This window comes from Lynx rufus, unplaced genomic scaffold, assembly GCF_022079265.1.
Source record: "Lynx rufus isolate CCGP_SWC_20201006 ecotype Redwood Valley unplaced genomic scaffold, mLynRuf1.p SCAF_4, whole genome shotgun sequence".
Lineage (NCBI taxonomy): Eukaryota > Metazoa > Chordata > Mammalia > Carnivora > Felidae > Lynx > Lynx rufus.
Window position 1 is genome coordinate 122,110,321 of NW_025814856.1, and position 23,020 is coordinate 122,133,340.

Below are 23,020 nucleotides of genomic sequence, written 5' to 3' on the forward strand. Positions count from 1 at the left end.
GCTAGGCCTTAGAGTTTAAACATGCTTACTAGCCACACTGTATTCTATCGTGAAATTCCCGTCAACTCCGTACGCTCTATTGCTAGCTGCCTTGATTTTCTGGCATCAATTAGCCTTGAAACAAGATTTGGACCCTGGGGGCTATAACACAGGAGGCACCCTAAGGGGCCACACTGACCCTCAAACATCCAGAGGTGGGTACGGCCCCACCTACGGTACCATTAAGTCTGGACTGTGTCCCGCATCGTCTCATAGGTCGCCTACTCTCAAGCCCACTTCCTAGGACTCAATTTCCCTGCCTGCAATTCCCGCTACGTCACCCCGCCGCCGCCGCAGTCGCAGCCAAACCCCGGAGTGGACCTTGGGAATGTGCGCGCGAGCGGCGCATTAGGCATGCGCGAGCGGGCCCCGGGCCCGGCGCGTCGAGGATTCAGGTAGCGCGCTGTGGCACCGCCAGCCACCGGTTCCCTCGCTACAGTGGCCCCTTGGAGGCTGCAGCCACCACTCGGGCCCACCCAGTGCCTTCGCCTCCCTGTGAACAGCGCGCCGCTCCACCGCACGGGGGCCCTGGCCGGCCGCGTCCTCACGTGCCGAGGCCGCCGCAGTGACCCCGCCCCCGGGCCGAGGATGTGAGGCTGGCCGGGTGTCCCCGCACCGGGCCCGGGCGCCGGGAGTCGGCGGCTCGGCAGCTCTGGGCGATGGCCCTGCTGCCGGTGCTCCTCGCCTCCTGGGGCCTGGGGCAGTGAGGGGGCCGGCGGGCGAAGGGAAACGGCCCCGGCGCGGCGGGGGCCAAGGGGCCGCGGGCGACATGGAGGGGGTGCTGTACAAGTGGACCAACTATCTGAGCGGTGAGTGGGGGGCGCGCCAGGCGCCGGGTCCTTTGTTTGAGCGGCGGGAGGGCGGCGTCGGACGCGCGTCCCCGGGGGTCGGGGTCACGGCCCCTAGTGAAACCGGAGAGGCCTGCACGGGTCGGGGATACTTGCCCAAAGCCGTTCTCACGGGGCCGTGTCACCCATGCTGTAAGGACACAGTCCTCTGCTGGGGCTGGGTGAGGCCCATAACTGCCCTTTCGCTTCAAGGAAAGCTACAAAATACAGAGGTTTGGGGTGACTGGAAAGCCTCGATGCCCTCGGCGTCAGCGGGAAGGAGGCGCTGACTCCCGCAGTGGGGGTCTTCTGGGAGCCTATCGAATTCTGGCGAAGGAGCTGGTCTCGCCCGCCCAGCAGAGAGGTTGGAAGGTTTCCTATGAATGCTAGAGGTGACTTGGAATTCCAGAGGTGAAAGGTCCTTTTTCAAACAAAGTCCCCAGTGCAAACACTTTCCCTTTGTCACTTTCGGAGTCATCTGCGTGCGGACCAAGATACCAGAATTCCATCTCAATAGTTCAAAGCTCCAAAGTATGTACACGGTTTTTGCTTGTCTCACTTGAGCGGTCTTTTTGTTTTACAGACCCAGAAATTCCCACAAAGTGAAACGGTAGCAACTGTTTTGTTGCACTGCTGAGCAGAATGGCTTAAAAATATACTCTGCCCCCTTTCCAATGTGTGGAAGTACCTTCCTTCATATCTTGTAAGGTCGTAACTATTCTCCAACCGTGAATATGATTCAGAACAAGCATATTTTCGTTTTTGCAACCAGTATTTAGTAAAAGCCTTCTGCATGCTAGCAACTGTGTTAGGCACCATTTTGGAATTAAACTTTATTATGGAAAAAGAGCTGGGCACTTTTAATTTTAAAAGCAGTGTATTTGAAACCAGAGGTATTCCCAGTATCTCTTATAGTGGGAGAGATATATTTTCCCAGCCTTTGATAGAACAGGACAGTTAAAAAAAAATTCATTAATGTTTATTTATTTTTGAGAGAGAGAGAGAGAGAGAGAGAGCTCAAGCAGGGGAGGGGCAGAGAGAGAGAGGGAGACACAGAATCCGAAACAGGCTCTAGTCTAAGAGCTGTCAGCACACAGCCGGATGCAGTCTCCAACTAATGAACTGTGAGATCATGACCTGAACCGAAGTTGGCCGCTCAACCGACTGAGCCACCCAGGCGCCCCAGGACTGGACAATTTTTTAAATGTTTTAGTGTGGTGATGCTCTAGGGTAGTTTAAGGACTCATGTGTCTTTGAGGATCAGTTGGCATATTGACTTTGATGAGGTTACACAGCACAGCCAAAAGTGCACCTGTTGGCTGTACCCAGAATCTCTTCCTTTTGCAGACTGTGGTTAGAGGTGAGTTGTTTATTTTTCTGATATTCATTAGTAAAGACTGAGTGAAGAAAGGTGTTTTAGAAGACCTGGCCTTGGCTTTTGAGGACTTCCTTTGATGTCAAATGGTTCAATTAGATGTGGGTAACTCGTGGCTGGGCTTTGGTGAATGTCCAAGGCTCATTAACACTTTACTAATCTAAAGGGAGCATGCTTGATCAGGTAATTTGTCTTTCAGGTATCTCCAAGTTCTGAGATATATGGATCTTAACTCCTTGAGTAAAATTTAGTGCCTGGTCTTTCACCCCTTTCCATTACACATGCTTTTTAACTTTTTTCTTTCATCCTGAACACTCTTCCTTCTTTTCTTCCATCCCCCTCCCCTGCCCTTTTTTTTTTTCCTCACTTTTCTTACTCTCATCCTCCTTTATATAGAAAGTTTAGTCTGTGTGTATAGTACCTGCTTCCTGGTTGTTTTTTTTTCCCCGACTGTTGTTATGTATTCTTCAATACAGCAAAATTTCTCTAGAAGGATCTTTTGGAATCTTTATCATGTGATGCCTGTACCATCTGTCTAGTTGGAAAAGAGTCTCCTTTTTTCTGCCCCAAGTAAGAGAAGTTAATTCTGCGATTGGTGCCAGGGTGGAAGCCCTAAAAACGGGAGCCTGGAGCCATTGCCAGAGGCAGCTGTCCTTGTATCATGCTGCTTGTTCCCTTGACCTACATGCCACCTCATTGTGGGCATAGTGTTCATAGAAGCCCATCACACCACCGGGTACTTTTACTGGATATACTTAGAATTATTTTTTAGCACACTGTCTTTCATCAGGAGATAAATTTACTTTGGAACGAAATGGTATAGCCTAGGAGGAACAAATGCATTCTCGTTTCTTCCACGCTCCTATGTGAGATAGTTTCCCAAAAGAACATAGTGTGACTGTTAATGACAAGCTTTGATGAAGACATTACTACTTTTTCTTCTTCTGATGCTTGTTTTTAAAAGTTACATTAAAAAAAAATTTTTTTATGTTTATTTTTGAGAGACAGAAACAGAGCATAAGCAAGGGAGGGGCAGAGAGAGAGAGAGATACAGAATCTGAAGCAGGCTCCAGGCTGTGAGCTGTCAGCACAGAGCCCGACGTGGGGCTTGAACTCATGTACCGTGAGATTGTGACCTGAACTGAAATCAGACGCTTAACCGACTGAGCCACCAAGCGCCCCTAAAAGTAACATGTTTTCGGGTTGCCTGGGTGGCTCAGTCGGTTAAGTGTCCAACTCTTTTATTTATTGTTTTTAACATTTTATTTTGTTTTTTGAGAGACAGAGGACAGGCAGGAGAGAGGCAGAGAGAGAGGAAGACACAGAATCCAAAGCAGGCTCCAGGCTCTAAGCGGTCAGCAGAGGGCCCGATATGGGGCTTGAACCCACAAACGTGAGATCATGACCTGAGCTGAAGTTGGATGCTCAACCAACTGAGCCACCCAGGCACCCCAACGTCTGACTCTTGCTTTCATCTCAGGTCATGATCTCACGTTTGTGGGTTCAAGCCCCACATCAGGCTCTCACTAACAACATGGAACCTGCTTGGGATTCTTTCCTCCCTCTCTGCCCCTCCCCTGTGCTCTTTCTCTCTTTCTCTCTCAAAATAAATAAACTTTTTTAAAAAAGTAATGTTTTTCCTTAGGGTTTTGCACACAGTAATTTTAAAATAGATATCCCAGGGGCACCTGGATGGTCAGTCGGTTGAGCCTCCGACTTTGGCTCAGGTCATGATCTCACGGTCGTGAGTTTGAGCCCCCGTCAGGCTCTGTGCTGACAGCCCAGAGCCTGGAGCCTGCTTCAGATTCTGTGTCCCCCTCTCTCTTTGCCCCTCTCTCGCTCACACTCTGTCTCTCTCTATCTCTCTCAAAAATAGATAAACATTAAAACAGATATCCCAGCCACAGTTTTTGTTCATTGTGAATTTTTCTCTAAATGGTCATATCTGTTTGTGTAATTTTGTCATGCCCACAGCTTGATATGGGAAGCCTTTTGTCAAATCTGAGTAGAGAAGTTAGGAAATCAGTTTGTTAGCTGATCCTTTTAATGCTTGGAGGATATTGTTAATTTCATTTGCCATCTACTGTGTTGTTACCTACTCTTATGTTAGGCACAGGGCAAGCAACACTGAACAAGACAGACACAGTCCCTTCCTTTCTTGAGCTTACAGTCTGATGGGGGAGAAAGACGTTTATTGGAAGTACTTAGAAGCGGGTTCCAAGTGTGTGTGAGTTGGGGAGAAGGGAAGAAGAGAAGCTAGTTTGGGTCACTGGGGGAGGCTTCTCTGAAGAAAAGATTTAAGCAGAACCTGAAGGATAAATAGAAGCTAGCTAGTTGGTGAGGCCAAGGCAGAGGTGCATTTGGAGGCTGTGAGGAAGAACTTTTTAGCTACAGGGAATGTCGGTATGAAGGCCGTGAAGCAGGACAGAGGCGAGTGAGTGAGGAAAGGAAAGAAGACCTGAAAGGCTGCAGAGCTTAGTGTGAGGCTCCAACAAGGCTGCAGGGGTGGATAAGAAGCTTCAAAGGCCCCTGCCTATCTCTTATGCATGGTGTAAACACCATGGGGTGGTAGGAGTATATGAAAGAGAGAGAAATGATGAGAGTGTTTAAACACTTACTTTGTTTGCATTTATTGTACTTTGCCAAATACTGTAGTTATTTTGTGAGTTTCTCTTGCCTCTTTAATCAACCGGTAGGTATCATTTACTGAAAGTTGGAAACATCATCAAACCCAGAGAATAGCATTTAAATTGCTTGCATGAGTATAGTACTAAAATAGAGAAATAGAAACAGTCTCTTTTCCTAATACACTAGGCATATGCAGGTACCCTGTGCTCCTTAAAAGGAAAATGAAAAAAGAGAGAGAGAAAACTTACGTGTATTTTCTTTAACAGCCCTGAGCCATCCCACTTTTTAAACATCAGAACACTAGACATTCTGGAATTTAGCGTCACACCTTCTCTTTAGACATTAGAGGATTAAACCTGGAATGAAAAGGAAATATGGATCAAACATTTCACAAATCCCTATATTGTGTGAAATGTAGAGCTAGGCATTGTATGTTTGTTATTCATATCTTTCAAGCCCTAAAAGTTGGTCAAGGAATATTATACCTGCTCGGTTGTAAATTAATAGTAGAACCATAGTTGAGGCATTAAAGAGACCTAAAATCTGATACCAGCTCTGCCGCTGCAAGCTTCAGACTCACTTTACCATTCTGAGCTTAACGTCTTCCTCCATAAAAATGATGAGCTTTACCAGTCAATAATTATAAAAATAGTAAAAGATTTTGCGACGTTCTAGGCACTATTCTAAACATTTTACGAGTATTAACTCATTTAATCTTCACATCCATTTTCCAGATGAAGATACTGAGACACAGAAAGGTCAAGGAACTGGCCCAAGGTCACACAGTTAGTAAGTGGCTCCGGAGTCATTGCTCCATTACATAATACCTTGAAAGGTCCTTCCTGCTTGATCATTATATAATTCTAGCTGATTCATAATGCACCTATATTTAAAATATGTTGACCTAGAATAGCAGACTCCATTTGGGGGTAGGAGGAAGGGAGGAGTTCAGGAGTGAGGAAGACTTTGCTCAGTGTTGTGCCTGTGTTTTGTCACAAGGAAATTTTCTGAACTGTGCTGTGAGCTTTCTACTTTGCCATTTTAGGTCCCTTTCCTGCCCGTGCGGCAAGCGGGAGGGCTGCTGCCCTGAGCTCTATCCAGCTGCAGGCTTCGTGGGCCTGGCCAGCAGGTTAGGGCACAACACATTGCAGTACTGCATTCCAGAAATAACAAAAGCTTGCATCATGCTGACCAGATGGTTGTCTGGGGAGGTGCGATAATTTTGCTTACTGCCCCCCAACGCAGGTTTAGGAAGGTGACTCTTGCCCGTATACGTTTGTGCTGTGTAAAAAGGACATCTGGAATGTGAGTGATCCAGAGCAAGATTCTCATGGTCTCGTAACCACTGATCAGCATTTTTTGTTGTTGTTTTAACATCTTTATTGAGATAATAATTCACCCATCATAAATTTCACCATTTAAAGTATACTGGTTAGTAGTTTTTAGTGTGCAGTCATCGCCACAATTTAAAAATATTTGCATTATCCCCAAATGAAACCCAGTTAGCATTCACTCCCACCCCACCCCACTCTTACCCTTGACAACCACTAATCTTCTGTCTGTGTAAACTTGCCTATTCTAGACATTTCATATAAAGGGAATCATACATTTTATGTGTTCTTTTGTGACTGGCTTCTTTTACCTGGCATAATGTTTTTTGGGGTTCATGAATGTATAGCATCTATCAGTACTTCATTTCTTTTTATTGCAAATAATACTCCATTGTATGGATATACCATATTTTGTGTATCCATTCATCAATTGGAAATTTGAGTTGCTCCATTTTTTTGGTTATTATGAGTAATGGTGCTGTGAATATTTGTGTCGGGTTTTTGTGTGGACATGTTTTCATTTCTCTTGAATATAAACCTAGGAGGGGAATTACTGGGTTGTATGGTAACTCTTTTTGTTTAACAGTTTAGGGGGAATTGGGACACCTGGGTGGCTTGGTCAATTAAGCATCCAACTGTTGATCTCAGCTCAGATCTTGATCTCAGGGTTGTGAGTTCAAGCCCCATGTTGGGTGTAGAGATTACTTAAATAAACTTAAACAACGACAACAACAACAAAAACACCACACAACCAAACTTCTCCAAACTGGCTGCACCATGTTACAATCTTATCAGTAATGAAAGAATTTCTTCACATTCTCACCAACACTCAGTATTATCTGTCTTTTTTCTTATATCCATTCCAGTGAGTGTGAAGTGTTATCTCCTTGTGGTTTTGATTTATATTTCTCTGATGACTGATGATATTGGTCATCCTTTCATGTGCTTATGAACCATTCATGTATCTTTGGAGAAATGTCTATTTACAGCCTTTGCCTACTTGTTGTTTGAGCTCTTTTTTCATTATGGAATTATAATTCTTTATTCTGGATACAGGTTCCTTATCTAATATATGATTTGCAAATATTGTTCTTGTTCTGTAGATTACCTTTTACTTTTTTGATGGTCTCATTTGTAGCACAGAAGTTTTTAATTTTGGTGTCCAGTTTATTGATTTTTTTTTCTTTTATCGCTTGTGCTTTTAGTTTCATTCTTAGGAAACTATTGTCTAACTTAACACAAAGTTATAAAGATTTACGCCTGTTTTCTTCCTGAGTTTTTAGTTTGAGCTCCTACATTTATGTCGGTGGTCCATTTTAAACTAATTTTTGTGGGACGCCTGGGTGGCTCAGTCGGTTAAACGTCTGACTTCAGCTCAGGTCATGATCTCACTGCTCGTGAGTTCGATCCCTGCATCGGGCTCTGTGCTGACAGCTCGGAGCCTGGAGCCTGCTTCAGATTCTGTGTCTCCCTCTCTGTGCCCCTCCCCTGCTCATGCTCTTTCTCTCTCTCTCTCTGTCTCTCAAATATAAAATAAAACATAATAATAAATAAATAAACTAATTTTTGTGTATGATGTGAGTTAAGGGTCACCTTCATTGTTTACATTCTTTGCCATATCCAATGTTCAACTCTTTATTCATGATTTCAGTGACAGGGCCATGGGCCAGTATATTCAAATGCTTTAAATGAAAATGGTTGAAGTCTGTAAGCCCTGAGTTGAAAGTTCTGCTCTGCTACTTACTAATGCTGACACCTTGAGCAAGTTACTTAATCTCCCTGAGCCTCAGTTTTTTGTTTTGTTTTTTTTTTGTAATTTTTTTTCAACGTTTATTTATTTTTGGGACAGAGAGAGACAGAGCATGAACGGGGGAGGGGCAGAGAGAGAGGGAGACACAGAATTGGAAACAGGCTCCAGGCTCTGAGCCATCAGCCCAGAGCCTGATGCGGGGCTCGAACTCACGGACCGCGAAATCGTGACCTGGCTGAAGTCAGATGCTTAACCGACTGTGCCACCCAGGCGCCCCCGTCCCTGAGCCTCAGTTTTAAGATGACAGCAAGAATAATAGCCATACTACGTTTTTTACAAAGATGAAATGGATAACATATATGAACCTGTCTAGTACATAGTTCACTTACTGTTAGATTATTTGGACAACTGTTTTGATTAATGATGCCAGAAAAATTCAGTTGTTGGTTTTGTCTGTATGCAAATTGAGTCTCCTCATTGGTTCTGAAAGTGTATGTATTCTGAATTCTTTTTTTTTATGTTTATTTATTTTGAGAGTGAGAATAAGCATGAGCAGGGGAGGGGCAGAGAGAGAAGGGGAGAGAGAATCCCAAGCAGGCTCTGTGCTGATAGGCCTGTGCTTGAACCCACAAACCGTGAGTGAGATCATGACCTGAGTGGCTATCAAGATTCAGACGCTTAACCAACTGAGCCACCTAGGTGCCCCTAACCTGAATTTTTTAAATCCTCCTTTTGGAAGTTGGAGTGATATAATCTATAAAGGAAAATACTCCAATGAGCCATCAGAATCTTGGAATTGACTCTGTAGTCCTATGACAGTCATTGTTTTGAATGAATGCTGATTACAGATCACATAATTCTGTGTACCACTGTAATGTTGCCTCTAGCAAAAATTAATAATTTGTTAAGGAACATAAGAGATATTAGACCGTTGCCTTATTGGCACTCCCTCAAAAGCAGCACCAGTCTTTCCATTAATTCTGATGTGTGATGTGGTTGGAGATGTTAGGAGTGACCATGGTCTCAGGTCATTGATGTGGTCTGTGGACAGGAGGCCTGAGGACCATTGTTCTTAGACAGACTGTACTCTCAGTGTTCAATCTTTTTTTTTTTTTAATTTTTTTTTTAATGTTTATTTATTTTTGAGACAGAGAGAGACAGAGCATGAACAGGGGAGGGGCAGAGAGAGAGGGAGACACAGAATCTGAAACAGGCTCCAGGGTCTGAGCTGTCAGCACAGAGCCCGATGCGGGGCTCCAACTCACGGACCGTGAGATCGTGACCTGAGCCGAAGTCAGCCGCTTAACTGACTGAGCCACCCAGGCGCCCCTCTCAGTGTTCAATCTTTACCATTTCCTGTTACTATTACTTTCATATTGTTTAGAATTGAGCAAAAGCCCAGTTAAACTCCATTAGGAATAGATTTGGAACAGGTAAGAAAGTAGGCATCGGAGCTTTGCTGGACAGAAAACAAATGAATAGACAACAGGGAGGTCCAAAAAATACTGTGATGCTTGGGCATTTCTCTCCCTGGATCCATTTTCAAGTTGGCTGGTGGAGGGTGTGACAGTAGCAGAAGAGATGGAAAAGTGGGTAACTTAGAGTTAGCCAGAGAGAGGGCTGACCTTTCTCAGTATTCGTGTTACATCAAAGGAAGCAAAATATCATTTGCTTGAGAATCTACTCCTTTAGGTAGAATTGTTCCTGTATAGTCCAAGACAAGGATGGCTCTGTCTTGATTTTTAAATACCAGAGGAAAGGTTTCAACAGTCTACTTTTAACACAGTCTAATAGCTCCCCGTCAGTCATTCATTCACTGAGAATGGATGGAACACTAGCATCAACTCTTACTATACCCTGTGTGGATATTAGGGATACTGTTTTGAGTAAGACATGATCCCTGTTCTCAAGGAGATAATAGGCTTGTGGCTGTCCTTCTTAACTATGAAAAGTGCCTTTCTAAATTCGGCTAAATTCATGATTTTGTCCCTTAAGCCTTTACATGGTTGCTTCAAGGCTATGGCTTGACAAAGCTCAGAAGAGCTACACTGCATGTAGCTGGTCCCTAGGTGTAGGGGGTTAGCTCTTACCTATCATCCTCTGGAGTCTTGGAATTTTAAAGGCAAATCTGGGGCATCCCTGACAGGCTGGAATGTTAAAGTCTTTGGTCATCCAGGTTGACATCACAAATATCTTTTTGCTTTTTTTAATGTTTATTTGTTTTTTTGAGAGAGAGAGCGAGAAACACAGTGTGAGCAGGGGAGGGGCAGAGAGAGGGAGACACAGAATATGAAGCAGGCTCCAGGCTCTGAGCCGTCAGCACCAAGCCTGATGTGGGGCTCAAACTCACAAACTGTGAGAGCATGACCTGAGCCAAAGTTGGATGCTTAACTGAGTGAGCCACCCAGACGCCCCATGGGATAGGATTAGATTACCAAGCCAAGCCAAGCCAAGCCTGAGAGTTTTGAATTGGTGAGGAGTCACTTGGGATTTCTGAATAGGAAGAAAGAACAGGTAAAAACAGTACATAAGGAAGATTCAGCTGGCTAAAACATGATAAGGGAGGAGAAAACACTGAAATAACGGGAACACAATGATGATGGAAGGGGAGGAGGGAGGCAGTATCCTCCATTTCACAGATGAATAAACCAAGGCTCGTAAGATAAATAATTGACTTCGAATCACACAACAAATAAACCTTGAGCCAGGTCTGCCTGGCTTTTGTCCTTCCCATGATTTTACACCAGACGCCTCAACATGGGCATGGTGTAACGGTGAAGGCAAGAGTGGAGAAGAGTGTGATTGGACAAGACTTAGTGACTGACCTGGAGGGATGGGGCAGAAAGTGACCCTCAGGTTTGGAGCTGGGGTAGTGAGAGGTTGCTGGGTTTGTTAAGAGTGACATTATAATCAGAAGGAAGATGATGTGTTAAACGTTAGGTACTCAGTTTCATCCGTCTGTCTGTTTGTAAATTGGAAAGTAATGCCCAGAGGAATTAAGTGACATGCTCAATATGACACATCTAGATGTCATGAGTCTGAACTTGGACAAACAACATTTCCTATTTTCTTGAGTAAGGTGATGGTGGAACATATGAGAAGCATTGCCCAGAACAAATGAATATAACAAATGTCCAGTTTGATAGCCCAAAGCACAGACAGAGGTAACTTACAGCAGGCTCCAACAGAAGGTTCTAAAGAGAATTTGATTTAATATATTGTAATTATAGTCTCCTCACCATCTGCATGCCTTACTCCCCAGTAGGCTGTCACTCTTTGAAGCCTGGGATCATCTTTTCTCGTAATCTCCAAGCCTGGCAAATTATAACTGCTCAAAAAATGCTTTGTGAATTAATTAATGGTAAATTAAGAAGCCTGTAATTTAGCTAGTGCTTGGTTATTATCTGTTACTATTAGGGATGTCTCTTCCTTCCTCCTTCCCAGCTGCAGCAAAAGTCTTATGACTGACCTGGCAGAAGAACCCCCAGCCTTGTTATCTACTGTCCTGTCTGGAGCTCCTCTGGGGAAGCTGAGCTACGGGCAAGGGTTTTGATGAGGTAGAATATGGCTGAGCACCCATAGCTGGACACGGAAAACACCAAGACTGTGGCGGTCAGGACTGAGTAACTGCTTTGCTTCAATTTAGAAATGGTAGATTTTCACACCATTAATGTATCTGTAAAATATCTAAAACATGATATATTATGACCATCATGTAATATATATGAGTTATGGACACAGCAACCATTAATTTATGGTGAACAAATTAAGTCTTGACTCACCACTTCAGAAAGGTTGTTAATTCTGTGAAGAAATTTAATTTTTCTTGACACTAGTTAATTTCTCTTGAAATAGATGCTGCGAAAGAATTAAGTTTCCTGTTACTTTGAATCAAGATAGAGGTTTACAGGTTTTGAAAACTGAAAGAGACTATTAAACTCATGTTATAATTCTGTAGAAAAGGAAATGAAAATCAAAAGAAGTTCGAGACGAATTCAGCCCTTTTGCTTCTTCTCTTCTGTTCCCACTTGATTATGGTCACTAGTTTTTCCTCTTATGTTTGATGAAGAAGCACCTTTTCTTCATTTTTTTCTTTACTTTTGGCTTAATTTTCTATAAGAGATTTAAATAGCCCCTTCTTGTGTTTTTCTGCATTTCTAAACAGCAGTATTTCATTATGGATTTTTAAAAATTTACAGTGTGTTAATGTGGGTTTTTTTTAATCTTGTTTTTATTTTCTGTTAAGCAATAAGATTGTAAACTTCTGGTTTCCCATAATATTTAATTGGCAAAAGTTCTGAAGAAACTACAATGGGTTTATAGGCAGAGTGATGTACCCTAGCATGAGGTTAACATTTCATTTAGTGGGTGTCTTACTAGTTCTATTTAAGAGTATTGTTATTGGGCCAAGATGGAGTAAGTTCACTGTAGTCTGTCTCCCACTGAGACTAAAACCTGAACAAACTACTCAAGTGCCTGAGAACTCTGAAAAGTAAATTATAGCAAGCCGACTGGGGAGAGAAGACAAAACGTTAACAACCACCATGGTAAAGGTGAACACTCTTGAAACAAATGGAAAGATACAGACTCTTAGCAGAGAAATAGAAACTACTAAAAAGGACTAAATGGAGATTTTAGAACTAAAAAAGTATGATATCAATATTAAAAAAAAATCACTCAGTAGATGGGCTCAGTAAAATATAAATGACACAGGAAAGAATCAGTGAACTTGAACATAAGTCAATAGAAATTATCCAGTCTAAAGAACAAAGGAAAAAAATGAAGGGAAATAAATGAATAAAACCTTAGGGATACAAACTTCTACTTACAAATAAGTCCTGGGGATATAACGTACAGCACAGTGACTATGGTTAATAATACTATGTTGTATATTTGAAAGTTGCTAGGAGAGTAAATCTTAAAAGTTCTCATTAGAAGAGAAAAAATTTGTAACTCAATGTGGTAATAGATGTTAACTAAACTTATTGTGGTGATCATTTTGCAATATATACATAAATCCTGTTGTTGATGTTAAATGTCAATTGTACCTCAAAAAAAAAAAAAAAGCACATAGAGTCAGGGACCTCGGAGACAAGAACAAAAGGTCTAACATTTAGACTTTGGAGAAAGGAGAAGGGTAAGGAGTAAGACATTGGTGAAGAAAACAGTCTTGAAAAAATATTAACTGAAAACTTCTCAAATTGGGCAAAAGCTACTAATTTACAAATTCAAGACACTCACCAAACTCCAAGCCGTGTCAGCTCAAAGATATACCATACATATAATGAAACTGCTGAAAACTAAAACACAAAAAAAACAAAAAAACCTCAAAAGCAGCAAGAATAGAAAGACACAGTACGATAGGGAAACAGTTTCAGTATCTGGGATTTCTTACCAGCAAATGTGGAGGCTAGAAGGCAGAGTTTAAGAGTTAAGGCAAAATAAAATCACCCTTAGACGAAGGAAAATTAAAATGTTAAAAACGGTTCTTGAAGCTGAAGGGAAATGATACCACAGGAAACTTAGAACATCAGGATTAAAAAAAAAGCAACAAAAGTGGTAAATATCCAGATAAATGTAATAGACTCTTTCTTCTCTTTAAGTTCTTTAATATGTGTATGACTGTTGGAAGCAAAAATTATAACCTCATCGGGCGATGGTTGTTATATGTAGATGTAATACATATGGTAACTATAATATAAAAGGAGAAGGATAAAGGACTTCTTTGGTTTTAGGTTTGCATATTTTACTTGAAATAGTAAAATATTATTTCTAAGTAGGCTGAAAAGTTAGATGTCTATTTGTTAAGCCCTAGAGCAACTAATGAACAAATACTAAGAGATACAGCAGAAGATGTGGATAAAACGGAGTCATATAATCCAAAGGTCAGGAAAGGGAGGAACAAAGTAACCAAAAACAAAACAGGAAACAGAAAATTAATAAAGCAGTGTCCCTAGTTCCAACTATATTGATAATCTGTTAACTAACTGTAAGTGATCTAAACAGATAAAAGACACAGATGGTCAGATAGAATGAAAAACAAGACCAAACTATATGCTGCCTTTGAGATCTTTAAATATAAAGATACAGATTAAAAATGAAAGGATATACAAACATAGATGCAAAAATCCTCAAAAAAAATATCAGCAAATTGAATCCAAAAGTGTATAAAAAGAATTGTATACCATGACCAATTAGAATTTATCCCAAATGTGCAAGGCTGGTTCAACATTTGAAAATTCATCAATGTAATCCATTCTATCAATGGACTAAAAAAGAAAAATCGCATGGTCATATCAGTAGACAGAAAAGCCATTAAGCAAATCACCATTCATGATAAAAACTCAGGAAACTAGGAATGGAAGAGAAGTTTTAAAGAGTATTTTTAAAAAATCCACAGCTAAGGGGCACCTGGGTGACTCAGTTGATTGTCCGACTTGGCTCAGGTCATGATCTTGCGGTTCATGAGTTCGAACCCCACAACAGTCTCACTGCTGTCAGCCTGCCATTGCAGAGTCTGCTTCTGATTAATCTTCTGTCTCCCTCTCTCTCTAGCCCTCCCCCTCTTGAGCTGTCCCGAAAATAAATAAATACTAAAACAAAAACAAAAACCAACAGCTAACATCATACTTTATTGTGAGAAACTAGAAACTTTCCCGCTAGAATCAGGTATAAAGCAAGGATGTCTCCTCTTACTACTCCTTTTTAACATCATACTGGAAGCCCTTGCTTATCCTGTAAGGCAAGAAAAAGAAATTAGAAGCATACAGATTTGGAAGGAAGACATAAAACTGTCTTTGTTCACAGGTAGCATCACTTATGTAGACAATCTGAAACAACTAACCAAAAAAGTGGAACTAATAACAAATGTTAGCAAGGTTGCAGGATACAAAGTTCATGCGCAAAAGCCCATATTCATTGCCTTCCTATATACCAACAATAAACAAGTGGAACTTGAAATTTCAAACACAGTACCATTTACATTTAAACCCCCCCGAAATGAAATACTTAGGTATAAACCTAAGAAAATATGTATAACACCTGTATAAGGAAAACTACAAAACTGGTGAATGAAATCTAAGAAAAACTAAATAAATGAAGAGATAGTCCATGTTCATGGGTAGGAAGACTCAATATTGTCAAGTTGTGAGTTTTTCCCAACTTGATCTATAAATTCAATGCAATCCCAGTCTAAAGTCCCAAGAAGTTATTTTATGGATGTCAGCAAATTGATTCCAAAAGTCATTTGGAGAAGCAAAAGACCCAGAATAGCCAACACTATCTTGAAGGAGAAGAACAAAGTTGAAGGACTGATGCTACCTGACTTAAAGACTTAGTGTAAAGGGGCGCCTGGGTGGCTCAGTCGGTTAGGCAGCCGACTTCGGCTCGGGTCATGATCTCACGGTCCGTGAGTTCGAGCCCCGCGTCGGGCTCTGTGCTGACAGCTCAGAGCCTGGAGCCCGTTTCAGATTCTGTGTCTCCCTCTCTCTCTGCCCCTCCCCTGTTCCTGCTCTGTCTCTCTCTGTCTCAAAAATAAATAAACGTTAAAAAAAAATTTTTTTTTAAAAAAAACAGTCTTAAAAAAAAAAAAGACTTACTGTAAAGCTATATAATCAACAATGTGTGGTATTGGTGAAAGAAAAGACAGATCATTGGGGGGGAAAGGCCCAGAAGCAGACCCACATAAATACAATCAGCTGATTTTTGACCAAGAAAGAGAGACAATATAATGAAGCAGAGATAATCTCTTCAACAAATTGTGCTGGACCAACTGGACATCCACGTGCAGAAAAAGTTAATCTAGATACAGACCTTACAGCCTTCACCAAAATTAACTCAAAATGGATCATAGACCTAAATGTAGAACACAAAACTGTGAAACTCCTGGAAGATAACATAGGAGAAAACCTCGATGACCTTGGCATTTTTATGCCTTTTTAGATATAATCCCCAAAATACAATCCATGAAAGAAATAATAAGAAAAAATAATTAATAAAAATAATTTAATAAGACTTCATTAAAATTAAAAACTTTTGCTCTGTGAAAGACAGTATCAAGAAAACTAGAAGAAACATCACACGGGGGCGCCTGGGTGGCTCAGTCGGTTGGGCGTCTGACTTCAGCCCAGGTCATGATCTCACGGTTCGTGGGTTCGAGCCCCGCGTCAGGCTCTGTGCTGACAGCTCAGAGCCTGGAGCCTGCTTTGAATTCTGTGTCTCCCTCTCTCTCTCTGCCCCTTCCCTACTCACACTGTCTCTCTCTGCCTCTCAAAAATAAATAAACATTGAAAAAAAAATGTAGAAGAAACATCACAGACTGAGAGAAAATACCTGTGAAAGACATCTGATAAATGGACTATTATCCAAAATATACAAAAACTCTTAAGACTCAGCACTAAGAAAACCAACATAAAAATGAGCCAAAGACCTTACAGACACCCTACCAAAGAAGAGATATGGATGGCAAACGAGCTTGTGAAAAGTAGCTTCATGTCATATGTCATCATGGAAATGGCAAATTAAAGCACCAATGAGGTACCACTACACACCTATTAGAGTGGCCAAAATCTGGAATACTGACACCACCAAATGCTAGCAAGGACATGAAATAGCAGGAGCTCTCATAAATTGCTTCAGAATACAAAATGGTACAAAAAGAAAACAAAAAACAAAAAAATACAAAATGGTACAGCCAGCGACTCTAGAAGACAGTCTGGTGGTTTCTTACAAAACTAAACCTGCTCCTACCATATGATTCAGCCGTCGCTAAATTTTACCCAAAGCAGTCAAAACCTCATGTCCGCACAAAAACCTGCATAAGGATCTTTATAGCAGCTTTATTCGCAATAGCAAAATTTGGAAGCAACAGGATGCCTTTCAGTAGGTGAATGGATAAACTGGTACATCCAGACAAGGGAATCTTGTTCAGTGCTTAAAAGAAGTGAGTTGTCAAGCCATGAAAAGACATGGAAGAATCTTAAATGCATATTACTAAGTGAAAGAACCCAATTTGAAAAGGCTACATACTGAATGTTTACAATTATGTGACATTCTGGAAAAGACAAAACTATGGAGACAATAAAAAGATGAGTGGTGCTGCAGGGGCAGGGGTTGTAGTGGGAGATGAAAAATGATGGATACATATCATATGTTTGTCTGAATCCATAAAGTGTACAGCAGGAAGAGTGAACATTGAGATAAACTGGACTTTGGATGATTATAATGTGTCAATATAAATGATAAAAAAAATGAGCTCTTCTGGTGAGTGATGCTGATAAGGGGAAAGGTTATGCAAGTATGAGTGAGGGGCATATAGGTAATCCCTGTATCTTCCTCTCAGTTTTGTTTTAAACCTAAAACTGCTCTAAAAAATTAAAGTCTTTTAAAACATTAAAAAAAAAAAAAGATAGGAAAAGGTACCATGCAAACACTAATCAAAAGCTGAATTGGCTGTCTGAATATTAGACTAGGTAGATTTCAGAACAGAAAATCTCAAGGGAAAAGGAAGACACTGTGTAATTATAAAAGGGTTAATTCATCAAAAAGATATAGGAATCCTAAATGTATATATATCTAGAAACAGAACGTCAAAATCTATGAAGCAAAAACTGATAGAACTGAAAGGAGAAATTCACAATTATCCTTGGAAACTTCAACATTCTTCCTGTCAGTACTCCCATCGAACAAGTAGACAGTAAATCATCCAAAGATAACAGAAGATCTGAATACTATCAACTAACTGGACCTAATTGACATTTACAGAGTGATCCCTCGAACACCAGCTGAATACTGTATGTTTTTCAAATGCACCTGGAACATTCACTAAGATCGACCATATTCTGGGCTATCGTAGAAACCCTGCCCAATTGAAAGAATGCTCCTGTCTTTAACAGAAGTAAACTAGAAATCAATGACAGAAAGATGTGAGAAATCCCCAAATATTAGGAAATTAAACAATATGTTTCTGAGTAATCCGTGGGTCAAAGAGGAAGTCTTCAAAAAAATTGCAAAATATTTTCAACTAAAATGAAAACACAACAGTGGTTGGCCAGGGGTACAGTGTGGGGAGAGGGTTTGACTACAGAGGGGGAGCACAGGGGAATCTTGAGGGGAGGATAATGGAATTTTTCTGTATTTGTTGTGGTGGTTGTTAGAGGATTATGCATTTATCAAAACTCAGAACTGGTAACCAAAGAAATTTCACTACATGTAAATTTTAAAATATTGTTAAGAATTTAAGTGCCGAGTCAGCAGAGCATGTGACTCTTGATCTCGGGCTCGTGAGTTCATGCTCCATTTGGGGGTAGAGATTACTTAAAAATAAGATCTTTGAAAAGAAAACAAGAATTTATGTTTCTTTTTAATGGAGTGCAGTTATTTTTAGTGATATGTTTGGATGAGTTACATGTCACAAGGCTGCTGAGTATGGGAAGTTACAGTGTTTTTTAGACATAGGTGTGACTCACAAGTAGTCACTTTTTGGTTTGGATCTTTAAGGTATAAGAACATGTCTAGAAACTGATTTTAAAGTGGTTGTTGTGAAATTAAAAAGGAAGAAACTATAGTATAAAGTTAACATGAGCTATGCTGTTTTAGATCCAAATATATGTACATTTTTTCAAGAAAACTATGCTTATTGGAAAAAATCCATATTGCTTGACATTAGTTGAGCTGAAAAAGTGAATTTTGCAAACAGTTGCTGTCAATTAAGTATAGATTAAGTATAGAAAGACATTGCACTATATGAGAAAACAACAGGCTGGTAACAGTTTTGGAATAATGATCTTCCAGTCTTTAATTTCTTTGAGTAATGTTATATTGTTTTTGAGTATAAATTTTATACTTCTTCTATTGAGTGTATTCCTAACTATCATTCTTTTCGATCTTACTGTAAAAGGAACTGTTTCCTTAATTTCACTTTCAGTTCATTGCAAATGTATAGAAATACAGTTGATATCTGCATATGGCCTTCTATCCTGCAACGTTACTGAAGTTATTTATTCTAATTTTAATTGAACTCCTTAGGTTTTTGCTTTGATTTGTTTTGAAATATGTAAGAGCATGTCTGCAGATGAAGGTAGATTTGCTTCTTCTTTTCCAATCTGGATACCTTTTATTTCATTTTTTACCCTAATTGCCCTTGCTAGAACCTCCAATAAAATATTGAATAGAAACGGCGAGAGGAAGCATCCTTATGTTGTCTCAGGGGAAAAACCTCCAGTCTTTTGTCATTAAGTACGTTAATTGTGGGTTGTTGTTTTGTTGTTGTTTTTTTTTACATGCTTTATCAGGGTGAAGAAGTTCCCTTCTATTCCGAGTTTGTTGAGAATTTTTATTGTGAAAGGATGTTATTACATTTTGTCAAATGCTTTTGCTTTTTCTACATTTTCAACATAGTGAAGTTGATCATGTGATAGTTTGTAAATCTTTTATTTAGGAATAAATCCAATTTAGGCTTGAAGTTTAAAAAAATGGATATTGGCTCACTTTTTGACTATGAAAAAGTTCTTATCTATGGGTATAATATGCTCTTATTGCGGTGTTCAAAACTGTCGTCTGGATTTGCTTCCTTTCCCTGCCTCCCTCAAGTCCTCCCACCCCCGTTCGCTTAGTGGGTGAATCACGTTTAGGTCCCGTGTGGTGGCAGAATGACTGCTGACAGCTCCAGGCAAACATCTTCAAGACCAGAGCAAAAAGAGGCAGTCTCCATTTCTTTCCATCTGTCTCCAGACCCAGCAGAAGTCTCAGGTTTATTTATCTCTGGTTGGGTCACTTGCCTGTCCCAGAGTGTATCATTGAGGACAGGGAATGTGAAGCTCCATTTAAGCCTGAATCACATGCCCCACATAGAGCCAGTCAGCCCCACCCAAACTACATGGATACAGTGTGGAGGAGGAGAATTTCAGTAACAGAGGTGTTAAGGGTGGATGCCAGGTTGCCAAAAATAAATGTCCACTATACCTTTTATAGTGAAATAATCCAGGATAATGCAAAGTATGTGAAATTGGCATTTAAATACTTCTATTTCCCGACCCCATCCCTGGCAGAGGTAACTTATATAAGCTAAAACTTTTCTTTGCTCTTTGAAATCTCTTGTCTAATCCCTGCAAGCAGAGAGTTTGGCTGACACTACATTCCATCTCCAACAGAGAATGGCCAAAAAAAGGGGGGGATGGGAAAGTGGGGTTGGACCAGAAGATTAATCCAATGGTAATCTAAGGGAGCGGGGACTGGTTACACCCACAGTTTTCATCTGCTGTTTTGTTACCTTGAATATTTGATCATTTCCAAGTGTATTAGCAAGGGTTCTTTAGAAAAACAGGTCCAATAGTATATACAATTGTATATGTATTATATACATATATGTATGTACTTGTAATATGTGAAGGGATTTATTGTAAGAATTGGCTCATGCAGTTATGGAGACTGGTCCCATGATCTGCTGTCAGTAGGCTGGAGAACCAAGAAAGCTGGTGATGCAATTTGATCTGAGTTCAAGGGCCTGAGAGTTAGGGAGATGGATGGTATTAAGTCCTGATCTGAGTCCACAGTCCCCAGGGCACCAGTGTCCCAGGGCAGGAGAAGGTGGATGTCTCATCAAGAAGAGAGAGCAACTTCTCCATTCCTCTGCCTTTTTGTTCTACTCAGGCCCTCAGTGGATTGGATGATACTCACCTGCATTGGTGAGGGGAGTCTTGACTCAGTCTACTGACTCAAATGCTAATCTCTGCCAGAGACACCCTCACAGACAAACTTAGAAATAGTGTTTTACCAGCTATCTGGGCATCCCTTAGACTATCAAGCTGAAACATCAATCAAAGTAACTGCAGATTAATTTAAAACAGGAAGTGGATTAATGGCCTCTTCATTCTTGCCGCTTTTCTCATACAGTTATTTCTGAGCTGTAACTGAGCTTTCTGGGAAATGGACACCGTGAAAGAGCAGTGCATCCCAGTCCTTCTCTGGACTGTCCATCGCTCTGCCGGTAAATTTCATATAATGGGACTGAGACTTCTGTGGTTTCTTAATGTGCCTTCTGAGATTCCAGTAACTTTATGATTTAAAGAAAAGGTTTTTTTGATCATGGTTTTTATAGTTACAGACTACAGGATAAAATAACGATATATAGAACTTCCCCTAGTACAATTATAACTTCTAGGTAAATATAGAACATGTTACAGGGAAGGTGCTGTTTCAGTTGCTATTACAGTTCACCAGCAACTTTCAAAACCTAACTGCAGCTGTGCCGTGTGTGTGTGTGTGTGTGTGTGTGTGTGTGTGTGTGTGTGTTGAGGGAGAGGAGGAGCTCTTTAACTTTTTTCAGATTACTATAAGCTAAACCTAGTTTAGTGCCACAGTTTTTCAATTTGTAGACATTATTCCACATTTCAGTAGCTGAAATCAGGAAGCAGAAGCAGCGCCGTGTCATTGATTAATGGCCAGGTATTTTTTTTTCTTGTGTTAAACAAAATAATGGTATGTCTTAAAATTAATGGTGTGTGATGATTAATTTTTTTGTTATTATTTTGATTTCAATCCAAGTTAGTTAACATATGATGTGATGACTAATGTTATGTGTCAGTGTGCCTGGGCCATGAGGTGCCTGGCCATGTGGCCAAACATCTTTCTGGGTGTGTCTGTGAGCGTGTTTCTAGACGAGATTGACGTTTGAATTGGTGGACTGAGTATATTGCCTTCCCCAGTATGAGTGGGTCTCATCTAATCAATCAATGACCTAAATAGAATAAAAAGGCCAAGAAAGAGGGAATTCCTCCTGCCTGAGCTGCAACATTGGTCTTTTCCTGCTTTCTGACCTGGATGGAACCACAGCTCTTCTTGGGTCTCAGCCTCTTGGTTTGTGTGAATCAGTCATCGGACATCTGTACCTAAGCAGCCCCTAGGGCTCTGCTCAAAGCTTTTCCTGGCCTTCTCTCTGTCCGCCTCAGCCCCAGAAGAGTGTCATGAGAAAAATGTATCCCTAAAGGGCTATAACATTTCAGAGAAAAAAATATGTGTATATCTGACTGAGGAGACTGACAAGGCTTATGCAGAAATAGTCAGAGATGACATTTTAGAAAAAAGATCCAACTCAGGCAAAAGCCCAGAAGCAGGAAGATAGCAAATAATTTTGGTTGCCTAGAATATAAATTTGCAAGAGGACTAGATAAGATGTGTATTTCAACCAAATATGGTTTGTCCCCTGAAATTCTCCAAAGTAAAAGTTGTTAAGCCCTTGAATGTTTTAAGATTATTTCATTACAGTGGATCAATGCTAAGTAATAAGTCAAAGTTACCTTCTCCTAGGGCTCATACGCCCCCCCACAGGCTTATTTGCACTCTGTAACTCTCTATGACGTTGAAAGGGCTGCAGGACACGGGTATAAGAGCACCTGGCCCTGGGGGCCCCAACAGACCAGGATCTGCCATTCCCTGCTGACAAAATCCAAAGACAGAGAGATGAGTAGTGGTGACACAAGAAAAGAATTTATTTCAGTGAGGCCCACACCGGGAAGACAGTGGACTGGTATCTCAAAGACTGTTTCCATAGTGCTGAAAATACTTGTGGGTTTATTATGTAAGGAAAATGTGGGGGAAGGGTCAGTGGGTACCAGTGCTGGGCAGTAAAGGTTAGGTCAGTCACTATCTTGGGGTCAATAGTGCAGGGTCTTGCTGGAGTCAGGGCAGTAGTTAATTGCTTGAGGGAGTAGTTTCAGTTCCCATCACTGGAGGCTTTGCCCGTGGGGTCTTTTGCCTGAGTTAAGAGAGATAAGCTGGAAAGAACTTAATCAGAAAGTACAGACTGAGCTCAAAATGGAGGTGGTTGAAGTCGTCTTTCAGAGCAATGTAATCTTTTGCCTTATTTCTAAGTTCGGGATAATTGTTCTTAACCAAAGGAGAGAAGAGCAAGTATATGAAAACGATAACGTTCATGGGGCGCCTGGGTGTTCAGTGGGTTAGGCATCCGACTTCGGCTCAGGTCATGATCTCGTGGTCCATGGATTCAAGCCCCCACATTGGGCTGTGTGCTAACAGCTCAGAGCCTGAAGCCTGCTTGTGCTCTGCCTATATC

General features: G+C 40.9%; 1 protein-coding gene across 1 annotated transcript in view; it reads left to right on the forward strand.

Annotated features, from left to right (window-relative positions):
• Positions 1–428: 428 nt before the first annotated feature.
• Positions 429–23,020, forward strand: part of PLEKHA8 (pleckstrin homology domain containing A8) — a 62,164-nt gene continuing 39,572 nt past the window's right edge. Inside the window, exon 1 of the mRNA XM_047095772.1 lies at positions 429–848. Coding sequence (XP_046951728.1) covers positions 809–848 — 40 coding nt within the window. The 5' untranslated portion in view covers positions 429–808. The remainder of the gene's footprint in view (positions 849–23,020) is intronic.